General features: G+C 44.5%; 1 protein-coding gene across 2 annotated transcripts in view; it reads left to right on the forward strand.

Annotated features, from left to right (window-relative positions):
* Nucleotides 1-14,694, forward strand: part of SMTN (smoothelin) — a 176,953-nt gene that overhangs the window by 42,749 nt on the left and 119,510 nt on the right. For both annotated transcript variants that reach the window (XM_073554795.1, XM_073554794.1), the window contains exons 2-6: nt 8,237-8,394; nt 9,184-9,274; nt 9,607-9,685; nt 10,217-10,320; nt 11,559-11,658. In XM_073554795.1, coding sequence (XP_073410896.1) covers nt 8,237-8,394; nt 9,184-9,274; nt 9,607-9,685; nt 10,217-10,320; nt 11,559-11,658 — 532 coding nt within the window. The remainder of the gene's footprint in view (nt 1-8,236; nt 8,395-9,183; nt 9,275-9,606; nt 9,686-10,216; nt 10,321-11,558; nt 11,659-14,694) is intronic.

Raw genomic sequence — 14,694 nt, forward strand, 5'->3', positions numbered from 1 at the left:
TGAAAGCAATGGGAAACTAAAACCAGATGGAGATTGATATTACTTTGAAGGCTTGTCTATGGAAATTGATTGCAAAGGCTGAAACAGCTGAACTCCGCAATACGGGCCATAAAGTGTATAGCGTATATAGGAATCGTCCTAATCCACTCTGGATTACCAGGTTAGGAAATGTACGGACCAGATTGTATCCAGGAATTTCAGCAACAAGAACCATGCAGAAATTTTACTAACTGCCATGACGTATAGCAGAAAGTTCTTGTAAATGTTCAAATTCAAGAACAAATTCTTGTTGAATATTTTTTTTTTTTTTAAGAAATTTTCTTGTGTCCTAATGGTAACTGCTGGTTCCCTTCCCTGGTGCCCCAAGCGTTCTTTGTACTTGGGTTTCAGCACTTGCAGAAAGCTGAGATTTCTATTGATGGAGAGCAGTCTACCTTCCCCACCCCCATCTCATTGTCATGAAGGTCTTTATAGTGAGAAGTGCCTGACTTCTCACATAAATGCCTCTTTGTATGGCCGCCTCTCCTATACCCTGCATGCCTTTAGATTCCAAAATTAAAATGGGGAAAAAAAGGAGTTGATAGAAGGTTGACACCCCCCCCCCATTGGTTAGATGCAGGTTTTGGACATGATGAAAAGAATAAGTACACCATGAACTTATTTACCACAAACTACGAAGTTTGATAGTTTTTATTGAAAATCCTTCTAGAAAATATCCTTTTGTAAGAATGTTTAAAGGCTTCTTAAAGGGAACCTGTCAGCAGGATTCTGCTGAGCAAACTACAGACAGTGTCAGGTTGGCACAGTTACACTGATTAAAATGATACCTGGGTTGATGAAATCTGTCTTGTGGTTGATGTTTAATCTTTATTTTCAGTTAATGATATTCTCGTGCTCTGGGGCAGGCCTGTAATAGATGCTACTGCGCACGCGTGGCACCATTTTGTCAAAGTTAAATACATATTTTCTTTTTACCCGACATTATAATATGCACTATGCGATACATGCTACCGCGCAGGTGCCACTGGCGGCGCCATTTTGCGCAATGTAATTTTTTTCGGCTAACCCCACATTATGATATGCAGTGTGTAAAATAGAGGCCAGTATGAATTTGTAAGCAGAGCACCACATAAAGCGCCACCCCGAAGCACGAGAATCTCAACTGAAAACTACAAATAAAAATTAACCACAAGACTGACTTAATCAACCAAGGTATCCTTTTAATCAGTATAACGGCGACCTAACAATGTCTGCAGGTTACTGAGCACAATCCTGCTGACAGTTTCCCTTTCACTGTGAGCTTTTCAGTGCGGCATACAGAGAGAACGTAGCCTCTGTAGGTTTGGATGAACACAGGGTCGCTAAACAGAATGCATCTATAGGATCAGTCCTCCTAAGCAGTCTGTACGGGCATGTAGGTGCTAACCTGACTCTGTAGGTTATGGTGCACAATCCTGCTGACAGGTTCCCTTTAGTTATCTGTGTAGGGTCTGTTGTCCGTAAAGGGCTGAATTACTGCTGTCTCCCCTTCATTTGGGTTAGTGACTGTGCTATTTGTTGGCGCCCTAATATCATAGAAGAATGACATATCCTAGTAATATGCCATCCCTTCACAAGATGGAAATGTCCCTTTAAAGTAACAAACTTTTGACACATCACTTTTCAGTCACTTTAAACCTTATCCACATCCATTCAAAGTGTTTATACAGTATGGCCATGTTGCTCTCAGAAAGATGATGCCATCCACAGCTCCATTTACTTATACAATCTGCTCTTTACTGAAAAATTGCTATTGTAATTCATAAACCTATTAGGCTTTAGAACTCTGGGAGTGTTAAAGCACTTCCCAAACCTCTGCCATCTCGGCTCGACTCCCCACTCATCCCTACATTGCTCTACTGACAGCACATTGACTGTGTAGTGAAGCCGCTGAGCGATAAGACAAGCCAAGGATTGTTCCGACAGATTACCTTTTAAGACCCCCTTGGAACAACTAGTTTTCAGACTTGCGTTTTTATGCTCCTTTTTACTTGTATTCGTTCTTGTATTCTCGCTGCACTTCCTTTTTTTTTGCAAAGAGCTTTATATGAGTGCGGCTGATTTCTTCTTATTTGCCGGTCCATCAGGCCCTTGCTGTAGTATTGTCAGCCAGGTGTGTTTGACTCTGAAACCCTGCGATGAACCTGTCGGCTGACTGACTTTTAAAGTGCATCCCCTAAATCCATGTTAAAAAAAACCCACAAAAAACCCCATAGTCCATACCCTAAAAATCATACTGCTTGTATACCAACCCTTCAGGTACCATTGACTCCCACATAATCACTGAAAACTGTGTGGGGGTAAGGCTTGACTAACCTATAGGTGGCGCTGTAAAGGCGGCTGATGTCCTCTGCTGAAGGAGCGCTGTGCAGGTCATCATGGGATCTCGCACAACACTGCTGCTTGTGTTTGCATTGCAAGATTCAGTCCCACATAATGGACGACTTCCTTCGATGTGCGTTCTGACGGCCATCGCTGACCTGACCGATACGGTGCACATATTTAAATATGAAATATCCATTTTCCAGTTGCATCACTTACTGACAAATGGTAAATTCTTCAGCCATTTACAGCGGTTTCATCTCATAAACTTGTCTACCCCCTCAGTGCTCGTCCCATCTTCTTGGCTGGGAATGTGAATTCTTCGATGATTGGAAAAATAGCTGTGCTGTCAGAAGAAGCGCCACATAATGTGTCAGTGAGTGATCGGATTCTGGTCCGAAGCAGTGAAAAATGTTCCATGAATTAATTCCAGCCTTTATAGGTCACTATCTGACATTTCTCTCTTCTCCCGCAGATGGGGTTTTCTGCATTCCTATAGTACAATGGTATTTTGTATTGCCACACATGTGCCCCCTGCGCTGTTCCTGCGCGGTGACACATTCTCACCCAGCGAGCGGTCCGTTCTCAGAAAATAGCTTCCTTTTTGTGGAATTGCCGCAGTAAACTTCACATCTGCAATATATAAGCCCCCTGCAGAAGTGGAAGATTGGCTGTTTTCGCAAAAAAAAAAGTTGTGTTTGGGCTTAATATATCAAAAGCGTCACAATAAGACATTGTCACCCATATCTTTCACTTCAGTAAAATGGTTCTCTGGGATTTGGGAAAAAAACACACAAAATGTCATAAATTGCCGGCTGTTCGCATCTTCTGTCTTGAACGCACTGCTTCTCTTCCTCCTTACTTCCAGCGTGTCTGGGGGGTGTTTCAGCGATTGGTAAAAAGGTGAAATTTTGAAGATTGAAAGTTCAGACCAGCGGTGTGGTTGAGCTTTGGTCTTAATTCAAACCTATCAGCGGGATTGTGCACAGTAACCTACAGACACTGTCAGGTTGGCGTCGTTATACTGATTACAATGATACCAGGGCTGATGAAATCCGTCTTGTGGTTGTTGTGTAATCTTTATTTTCAGATTTGAGTTGCTGATATGCTTGTGCTCTGGGGGGTCTTCATGTCGTGCTCTGATTAGGTATTCATCTGTATGGCTTCTGACAGGTCACTGATCCTTCACTGACCGGCCCCTTATTTTAAATACTGCATAGAATCATGTGTGTGGGGGTGGAAATCAGGTAGGCGTCTGCGCTGCAGTATGACACCATTGATAATATGCATATATTTATTGTTTAGTCATATAGCATTGGGAGGTGAAAAAAGTCTATATATTTTCATCAAAATGGAGCCGGCTGCCGCACCTGCGCTGTAGCATCTATCACGTTCCGGTAGATTCTACTGTGCAGTCTCCCCTGCTGGTGCTATTTTGCTAAGGAAAAAAAATAGATGCTACTGGTCAGTAACATCTGTTGGAACACGATAGATGCTACTGCGCAGGTGCGGCCACCGGTGCCGTTTTGCTAAAATTATATATTCATTTTTTTTCTCCCAACAATGACTAAATACTGCCTGATGAATGTTTTGTTCTTTTACCACACAATATTCTATGCAGTATGTAAACTAGGGAGCGGATCAGTGACCTCTCAGAAGCCATACTGATGAATAGCGAAGCCGATCACCACATGAAGACCCCCACAGGCCGCCCTGGAGCACGGGCGTATCATTAGCTCAAAACTGAAAATAAAGATTACACAACAACCACAAGACGGATTTCGTCACCCAAGGAATCATTGTAATCAGTATAACGGCGCCGACCTGATACTCCAACTCTACGGGCATATTTTATGGCTATCACTGTGTCTCATATGGGTTTACCTTCCATTGCAGTTGCCTGAAACCCTTTTTTTTTTTTTTTTTGTTCAACATTTTTTGCCTTTATCTCATGCTCAATCTGCATATGGCGTGTGTATTTTGTACTGAACTTTGCATGATTGTTTATAAGAACATCCTTAGGTTTCACGGTTATTTTGGGCATTAGTAGATCGGTTATGGTTTTTTTCTGATCCAAAAAATTCAGATTTATATGCTCATTGGATTGTCTGCCTGCAGCTAGCGTTTTGGAGGAGGTCACTGACTGATCCTTACGCGGACTGTCTAGTGGTTGATGTGTAGCCATTGTTTGGCTCTTTTAGGCTGTGTGCCCACAGTAGCATTTTTGAAGCGTTTTAGGGGTCAAACCGCTTCAAAAACACTTGCTTCCCATTCATTTTAATGCTTTTTGACCTTTTTGTGCCAATGGATGCGTTTTTTACCGCTAATGAAACGCTTAGCGGCTAAAAACGCAGCATGTTCGTTAATTTTGCGGCTTAGTCAGCGGTTTTAGCTATTTCCTATGGTCCAGAAAACGTGCGGAAAAAAAACGCACGTTTTCTGGGAAGGAGTCCGGTTTTGTCAGGTTTAAACCGCTACTGTGGGCACATAGCCTAAATGTTTTTAACTTGTATGTATGTGTTGCAATTCTTTTTGTATAATGTTTACATTTTATTCATTATTGTGGGTGATCTTGGCCAATCGGAACACACTACTTTTTGTTTTGTTGCCAAGGTTCCCTTTAACTGTGAGCTTTTCAGTGCTGCATACAGAGGTAACTTTATCTCTGCAGCCCTTAGATTCCTTTTAAGTGACCCTTATCTGTAGAATCTACACTCCTAAGCCATCTATATGAGCATGTAGGTCATAGGAAGCTGAAGAAAATGATGCCTTGATATCTGATCCGATGTGTTACTCCAGAGAAATCCATATTTTTCTTATATAACTGAGCTGTTAAGATCTATGGGCCCGACGTAGATCTCTTAGAATCTGCCTCCAGAGCTTAGGCGGTAGGTACTACTATATTGAGCAGGTTATGGTCATGAGAATTTGGGATTTTGATAAGGACTGTTTATGGCAGTGGTTGGCTGTGCTTGTACATGTTGAAAAAATGTCATATCTGCTTCTATATTTGAGGCTTCTAGAAAGCAATTGGCCAACTGCGCTGGTAGAATGTGTACGATACCTCAATAACTTGATAGTGTTGCCTAGCCTTTATACACTGTTTCGTCTCAGCCTGCCTAGGCCAAGTGAGCAAGTGTTCTCAATGTAGAAAAGGGGAACAAGTGTTGGCAGATGAAAGCGGCGAAAGGCTCCTTATAATGGCTGATTTTGGCACGGTCACCCAACAGTCCAATGTGCGTGGAGGCCTCCAGACTCTGGTTTTAGACTACTGATCCTTTTTGCTCTTTCAGAAAAGAGGAGACTGGCAGCTCCTTTCATAGAGAACACAGTAGCACGTCTGCGTATCGAGGGGTCATGAGAGATCTATTATGTATGGGGGACTATACTTTCCCGATCTCTTCCTCTTATCGCAGCCTGCTAATGTATATGGGCACCTTCTGTGGAGAGGCATCGGAATGCTTCACTTGTAGAAGCGTGTGACCCTTCATATATTGAAGTTCATATTTTGTCATTAATTGTGTTTTCCATGACGTCTCTTCTGTGAGATGGTTCTGTAATAATTTCGTGTCATGTCTGCGCCAGCTGTTCCTTATTTAGATGTTCTTGCTTCCTCCCCTTTTATACATACTCCTCACTTTGGGTTTTATTGGCAGTTCATACTGTTTTGCTTTTCTTAAGTCTGCAGTTTATTTACAGGCAGATTTTTCTAAAAATATTTTGTAATGTAAAAAAAAAAAAGCCTGGACCAGTGTTTATCAGACCGAAGAAATCTAACCAGAACATGTGCGGATGCTGCCAAGTACTGCAGATAGTGCCAAGTTGTTTTTTGCTTGTTCCGTGAGTAGACGCAAACAATTTGTTGGGAAATTTCAACCTGGCCGACCAGATGTGATCTCCTATTAATATCTGCATCTCACTTCCTCCGGAGGACGTGGTGGCGCAGTGCTGCCCTCTTGTGTGTCAAGCTATGCATTACAATTGCGTTCTCGGTTCCTAGAAAGCTTCTCTGGGTGTAGCGGGTGGTTGTGCGTTGTGTGCCCTCCCTTAGTATATATTATATCAAACTTGACACTCTAGTTACTTGGTACAGAACTACTTTGGTTGTCGTTTTCTTGAAATGTGTTTTGTGACACATGGCTGATGCTGCCTATCTGGTTTTTATTGTGTTTTGGACAAACTTGCTTTCTTGGCCAGTATTTCAGACTCTGGATTTACAAAGAAATCTGTAGTTGATCCCTTTCAAAAATGCATTTGCTTGACCAAACATGGTGGAAGCTTCTAAATTCAGCTTATTCTTGTAATTGCTATGTGGAAGACTGGTCATCTCATCAGGGCTGTGGAGTTGGTAAGCCAAACCTCCGACTCCTCAATTTCCATGACTCCGATTCCACCAAAATGGGCTCAGACTCCACAGCCCTGAATCGGATGTCTCGTGTTTTGGTACAGTGTGAAAGTTTCTTGCATTTGTACTATAAAGGGGTTATTTTGTGGAGAAATATCATCTACCCATAAGATTTGGTATCTTATAAATCAGTGGTGGTCTGACCTATGGGCAGATTGGGGCACTTTTATCCCGATTTAAAATGAAGCACAAGTGTGCTCGTCCTCCGCTCCATGTAGGAATAGTTCAGTGCTCGTCGTACTTTTTGTTTTTCCTCTGGCAGTCTCATGTCTGTTTTCATTGTCCCTTGTTGGTTTATTTGCAGGCAGTTGCCAGTTGGTGTGCTATTCCTGCCTTAAAGGGGTTGTCCACTCCTTTTTACATTGATGACTTTTATACTTTGGATATGTCATCAATATCGAACCGTTGCGAGACGGGACACCCATCACTCCCACCGATGAGCTGTTCTTGCTGCTGGCGGCCAGATGTTACAAGTTATGGAATAGCACAGTTCCATTAACGGTATAGTTGCCGCTGCAGCCGGGTACTGGTGATCGTCACCCATTCATTCAAATAGCGGCAAATGTGCAGTATCCTGCCACAGCCGCTTTATAGTGCAGCTTCGTTACTAATCGCATCCGGGTGTCGCACCCCAGCCAATCTGATATTGACTACCTTATAGTAAGGATAGGGAATCGATATAAAAGAAGGTGAAAGGCCCTCTTAAAGTAAAATTGAAGTTATTTAGAGCACGCAACGATTTTACTAGGAAGCATTGGAAGAAAGTATCAGTTAATGCTGCTATTTCAAAAATTGCAACCATACTAATGTGAGTAGAGCCCTGCCTGATGGTTGTAAATCTGAAAGATCAGGCTTGTGTTCCACCTCCATGTATTAGAGACGAGTGAATACATGTGCAGAACCCTTCTCCAATGGCCATATTAGTATTCCATGGCTGCCAGATGGGAGTCTTGCAAATGGCATTCTTTGCTCCCTTTTTGACTTATCGGCCTGGCTTGATGTCGTTGCTGCGGTGCAGGCCATCAATAGAGGAGCCGAGGAAGGCTTCTAGTAGGAGGCGGTTGGCAGGGCTCCCAAACACTTGTGACCGCGAGACCCAGCGTCCAGAGAGATCATGTCTACCATGTATACATTTATTACTCATTGTGACCCTGTAAGGTTCCCGTGTTCCTCTTATTTTGGTGATGGGTGTTGCTATGTAAGAGAAATGGTTAAAAGACATTTCTCTGTTCCTTGCACTCATCTGCTAAAATTGAGTTTTCCATAAACAAATCTGTTGAAATGAAAGATCTTTTTTTTTTTTTTTTTTATTTTTTTTTTTAGTTTTGAATATGGAAAATCTGACCAGCCCTCTATCCAGCCGTCCTGCGTCAAGCCTGCCTAACAATTTACGTTGTATTAATCCCAAAAAAACTTGTGCACAGTTTCGCTTTTGGCTCAGGACTTGTGTATATTCTGTGTCTTTCACAGCTGGAAGTGACTCTGGACCTGGCGGAGAGGCGGGAGATTCGCTCAGCCATCAGGGAGCTGCGGCGGAAAGAGCTAGAGCGATGTGAAGAAGCCCTGGCATCGAAACGGTTCCGATCAGAGAAAAATAATGGACAGGAGGACAAGGAGAACCAGCCGGGGTTTGTGTTGATCTATTACTAAGCATGTCCTTTAAGAACTACTCCATGATGAATGCTCATTGAGATGTATCGCAATAATACAATCAGTGTATGTATCGAAAGGTGTCGCTGCGTCTGGGGCTGCAGTTGGTGACTATTCGACTATGTTCACACAGCAAGAGCACTCCGACCAATGTTATTCAAAGGGGGTGGTTCAAATGAGTGTTTGGTTTTTTGTCAAATTTGCAAGTGAAGAAAAAATGTTTAAAAAAATCGCAGCGTGTGCTAATTTTTTTCATTGTGTCAGACAAGACTTGACCAGTCAAGTCTGGGTGCGGAAAAAAAATGTGAATCTGTACAGGTCGACCATATAACATAACATAACCGATTTTTATGGAAGCAATGCAAATCTTTAACATGGGAAACTATATTTAGCTATGTAAATTTTAAAAGCTATTGAAATGGTCTTTTTTTTTTTTTTTTTTAAATGCTCATGTGAACTTGCCCTAATTCAAATTACTATGAGGTCATAGGTCCTCTTTTCCTCTTTTGGTTTTATGGACCCTATTGAATTGTACAGATTTCTGACTACTGATGGTGGTGAAGGTCAGTGACCAGAGCTCTGTCTGTAGAGGTACGGGCAGAGTCTTCCTTCTATGCTCGCTCTGCCATAGCATACGTCTACCGGGCCTAGAGAATGACATGGCGTCACACACCGCACTCAATGTGAGCTCTGTGATGGCGTGTTTTACTGGCAGGGAACTGATCTGTGTGATAAGCTTTTCCAATTTTTTTTTATTTTTTTTAAAGCCCTGAAATGGAAGAAAAGCAACAGCGAGCGTTGCATGCCCTGGCAGGAAGACTAGAGGAGATAAATGATCTGGAGGAGCTGACGGCACTGGTACGTTTTACTTCCGTGTTTGATCACTTGAAAGCTGGGAAACACATTTTTATTTACCTAGAACTGCACCTAATGCCCTAAGTAGAGATGAGAAATTCTTCCACACGACGCTTATTGTATCTAATATGCAAATTATATATATATTTTTTTTATTCTATTACAGCCCATTGTGATTGGATTTTTTCTTACTTCATTCTTTAAATATGGTTTGTCACCAGTAGGGGGCACTGTTTACTCCTTCATTGATACAAGAACATTTTCCAGGCTGTCACTACCTGTGCTACTTCATTACTCCGCCAAGTGCACTATGCAATTTGTACCTTCCCTTCCAGCTCCGAAATTCCAGTGAATATGAAGAGCGGAAACTTATCCGAGCTGCTATTCGGAAAATAAGGAATGATGAAATTGAAGGTGAGTAGTGTGATCTGCCATCTTACATTGGCCTTTTTTTTTTTTTTTTTTAATTAGTCAAATCCTACCCTTTAGGGTACGTGCACACGCTGCGGATTCCGCTGCGTTTCCGCAGCGGTTTTGACCGCTGCGGACCCGCAGCAGCTTTAGCTGCGGTGTACAGTACCATTCAAATGAATGGGAAAAAAAAAACGCTGTGCCGACGCTGCTGAAAAAACCGCGCGGATTTGCTGCGGTTTTGAATCCGCAGAAAGAATTGCATGTCAATTTTTTCTGCGGAAACCGCTGCGGGTTCCTATCTCCACCATTGTGGAGATAGTGAATCCGCAGGACCAAACCGCAGGCAAAACCGCAGATAATCCGCAGGTCTTTTGACCTGCGAATTATCTGCGGTTTTTGCAAAATCCGTGCGGATTAATCCGCAGCGGATTCCGCAGCGTGTGCACACACCCTTATTCTGCTTTTCTAAGTGATGTATGTGACTTTGTTTCTCGTGAGTTTTTCTTTTTTTTCTTTCTTTGTTTGCTTTAGCTGCATCGCTGGCAGGCATGCTGGTGAGTCGCTACACAGAACAAGGCATTGGTCCTGTGCAGGCCAAGAGTATGGATGGCTTTGGAGACGCCGCTCCTTCTTTGGTAAGCCGTAAAGAGCTTGCAGCAGACCACGCTGGTTAATAAAATAAGCTTGTCCATGACTACAGATTTAAGGAGAACCTGTAAGGTCCATTTTACTGCTGAAACTATGGCTGCATACTTCCTAGGACAACAAAAAAATCTCACCAGCTACAAATCGGATTGTTAGAGAAGTATTTTTTTGATTAGTACTAGTACAGACTTGCCACTCGTTTTAACTATTAAAACTGTCCCAACTTCTCCCCCATTAGGACCATCTTACGGCTAAAGTTAAATAATTGTTGCCCAGTATTTGTTAACCTAACATGCAAAATATCAAGGTAGAGGCTCCTCTTCAAAGATTGAAATTAAGATGGCAGATGGCGTCCATTCCTATACATTTTCCCACAGATGTACACGCTCGGCCAAACATGCATGGTTTAATTCATTCAGTGTTTCTTTTCATTAGTGAGACGTGCCACTTCTAGACCCCTCTGCTTCCCTCACATGGGACAGATCCAACATGTACCATTCTTTTTATAGTGATATCTTCCATTAGGGGAGGAGGGAGATCCTTGTGACCCCCACATGCACATCAAAAATGGATGCCCATAGGTCTAGAAACTTCAAGTGCGGCCGTTAGCTACCTATTTGTATATGCACCTTTACGTCTCCGGCTAGTCTGCCTGATTCTACTTGGTACTTAATTTGTTTGATCACGTCTCCTCTTAAATAATGTCTACAAACAGCAGCAATGCTTAAAGCTGCTTCCTGTCCGTGTCAAGAATTGACAGGCTCTGGGTGACCAGTTCTATTCAGGCTTATGTAAAGAGGTTGTTCACTTCTTTCATTGACCTATCCTTAGGAGAGGTCATCAATGTCTGATCAGTCAGGGTCCAACACCCAGCTCCCCCACTAATCAGCTGTTCTCGGTAGTATCGGCCGCCGGCTGGATAGTGGCAGTGACAGGGTTGTGCATGTCTGCCTGCTATTGATATGAATAGGTGGCTGATGTGCACTAACTGGCCACGGCCACTGTCAGCAGACTGAGCAGCTCCTCAATTAAGCACTTCTGGCTGGCGGCCATTGGCGATACCGAGAACAGCTGATCAGCGGAGGTACCGGGTGTCGGACCCTGACCAGTCAGACAGTGATGACCTATCCTTCGAATAGGTCATCAATGATAAAGTAGGGGACAACGTCTTTAATCTGACTCTTGTGTGTGCATCAGTTATAAGGTTCATATTTGTATAAATTGACAGGCAGAGGAGAAAGAAGACTTAGAAGAACGAAAAATCATCAAAGCTCAAATCCATGAACTTCGCGCCTCTCAAAATGGAAGCAGTCACACAATGATGAACGGTACTGTTTAACACTTTTTTCAACTGTTGTAACCAAATCCTCTTGTCATCCCTATTTCCACATAGATTGTAAGCTCTTACGGCCCCCAGGCACATTAGAATAAAGTTGTCTGAACCTGACTAGGAGATGGATGAGAAGACCATCTGATCTGTTTGGAAGCCCCCTGACTCTCCCTTTAACAGATATCAGGGATGACCAGGATCGGGGGGGGGGGGTGGGGGGGTGTAGAATTTCAATTACAGATTTCGTCTATGCTTGGTGTAGGCAATACTTTAAAGGGAACCTGTCAGCAGTTTTGGCCAATATAAGATACGACCATCAGCTTTCAGGGCTTATGTACAGCATTCTATAATTATGTATATCTGCCCCCAACCCGACCTAGAAGAACTGAAAAATAACTTTTCTCTTTCGTCTCATTGGGGGACACAGAAACTGTGGGTGTGTGCTGTTGTCACTAGGAGGTTGACACTATGCATGAAAAAAATGTTGCCTCCGCAGTATACACCCCTCCGACAGGCTGTAGGACAATCCGTTTTGCTTAGTGTCAGCAGGAGGTGGACGGGGTCTCTCACAGACCCATGCCTACCTCAATGTGAGTCGTTCCTTTTCAGGTAACCATGGAGAGATGCAGAGTAGAGCTTCTACATCTGTATTCCCACACCGAGATCATGAGTACGGCGTGTACTGCCACCCCGTATTCTCATGAATCCCATGGGCAGGACCCTATCCCCTAACACAGGACTCGTGTTCAGGTGGCAGCTCCTGGTCCTGACCTTCGTCTTCCATCACTCGCCCACCAGAGCCTGGTGATCGAGAAAGACGCCCTACAGAAAAGGTTTGGGACAGCAATCTTTTCATGCAGATAACCGACCCGTGTTACGGGGTGAACTGGAGGTAAGAGGCTGCAGCGTTGTATGATCCGCTTACCAGCCGCTCTGGCTGAATGTGACCGCTCTAATCAGCGCTCGGGCTCGCAGCCCATGGCTCTATACTTAGTTTAAGAGCCAACACTTACTTTCAAGCATGCGGTGCAGCATGGTTCCAGCCTCCTCCCGTGGCAGCGTTATGGCCCTGGGCTCCAGTAGGAGCTCAGCACGGCCGGCGCCAGATTCCGGGTCTCGGCAGGCTCCGCCCCCGGCTTCCTCTTCCTGTACCAGCGCCATCTTGGTGCTCCAGGAGGCCAGAGCAGGGCCCCGCCCACCTCTTCCGGGCGGGGATTTCGTAAGGCTTCTAGGCAGGGCTGCTCACCCGCATCAGCCTTCGGGCGGCAGCTGCGGCCAGCACACAGGTCGTGGGTATGTGAGTACTGCACTACAGGTTGCTCCCTCACTCCGCTTTCTACCCCCGACGATCGGCACCAGGTAAAACCTGTCAGTATGCCCAAGGGAGAGCAGTCCCGCTCCTCCTCCTCATCCGCTTCAGTGACCTTGGTCAAATATTTTGTATGTATCAAATTCAATGTCAGGCCTCCTTCAGGTCTGTCCTCGCCACTCTGCTCAGTTTGCAGCAGACCTACGGTGTCACCTACGATAGAGAGCAGGTGCAGCACCCCGTTTTGCCTTTCAGAGCTCCCACATTACCCCTGGAGCAGGAGGAAGCACCTTGCCTGCCGCCCAGGGGCCATCCATCGTCACGGGAGACAGTGAGTGTCCAGGATGGGCCTCTTCCTTATCCAAGTCCGTGGATGACCTTACCAGGGTATCACAGACCTTGGTAATTGCGCTTAACAGATTGCCACTTCAGACTCCAGTGGACATAGGAGCACCAAAGGAGCCTCCTTTTTGGCCTTCTAGAGGCCGTAAAAGGTTTAGACAGGACCATCAACCCAGGTCCCCTTCTCATTCCATCTCACCGGACAGAATTACTCTGGCCGTCTGCCTCCTCCCGATCCTCATCCCCGGAATCTGGCGAGGCATTATCAGGTTCTGAGTACGGGCCAGAACAGTCCCAGGTCAAGGATATGGTTCAGGGCCTCATTGCCGCAGTCAATAAGACCTTTTAACATTGGGGACGCTGCATCAAAACCTAATGATCAGGTTTTTTCATTTAAGCTTCATAAGTCCCCCCTAGGGTTTTCGCCTCCCACAAGGATTTTGAGGAAGTCTTGGCCAGACATGTCTGGCAGAGTTCAGTAGAGGATATCTGGGTAAAGGAGGTAGTATCGACAGGATGCAAGATAGACTTCAATGTCTTTCCGCCAGACGGCTTTTTCTATCGCAACCAAAAGACGCTGCTAGGGCTCTAGTTTTTTCTGTGGCAATCGACTCTCTCCTCAACGCAGGAGTAATCGTCCTCGTTCCCGAGCAGGAACGTTTTGCCGGCTTGTACTCAAACCTGTTTGTGATACCAAAAAAGGATGGGTCAGCTCGTCCCATACTAGACCACAAAAGGTTAAACAGATGGGTCCGCTTACGCCATTTCAGGATGGAATCGATTCGGTCGGTAATTACGTCTATAGAGGATCAGGAATTCCTATGTTCCATAGACATCCGGGACGCCTACCTACACATCCCCATTTTTTAGGGACATCAAAGGTTTCTGCGTTTTACTGTCCAAAAGCAGCATTTCCAGTTTGTGGCCCTGCCATTTGGGCTGGTAACAGCCCCCAGAATTTTCACAAAGATTGTGACAGCGATGGTAGCTATATTACGAGTCAGAGGCATAATATTGGTGCCATATCTCGACGATATTCTCGTCAAAGCGCCCTCCTTCGCTCAGGCCTAGGAAAATCTAGCGGTAGTTTTAAACACGCTGTCCCTGTTTGGCTGGATCATAAACAGGGAGAAATCTCACCCAACGCCAACACAACGCCTAGAATTCTTAGGAATGGTAATCAACACCCGCCGCTCGAGGGTCTTTCTCCCAGAAAGAAAGTGGATTACCCTCCAGCAGGGAATTCTCTCTGTTGAAATTCCGGCGTCTATCCTTTCGAGCTGCCATGAGAGTCCTGGGAAGTATGGTGACAGCTTCAGAGGTAATACCCTTTGCCCTGTTCTGTTCTAGGATACTACAGAGGAACATCCTCCTTCATTGGGA

This window comes from Dendrobates tinctorius, unplaced genomic scaffold (assembly GCF_039654945.1).
Source record: "Dendrobates tinctorius isolate UK_male_01 unplaced genomic scaffold, ASM3965494v1 ptg000213l, whole genome shotgun sequence".
NCBI lineage: Eukaryota > Metazoa > Chordata > Amphibia > Anura > Dendrobatidae > Dendrobates > Dendrobates tinctorius.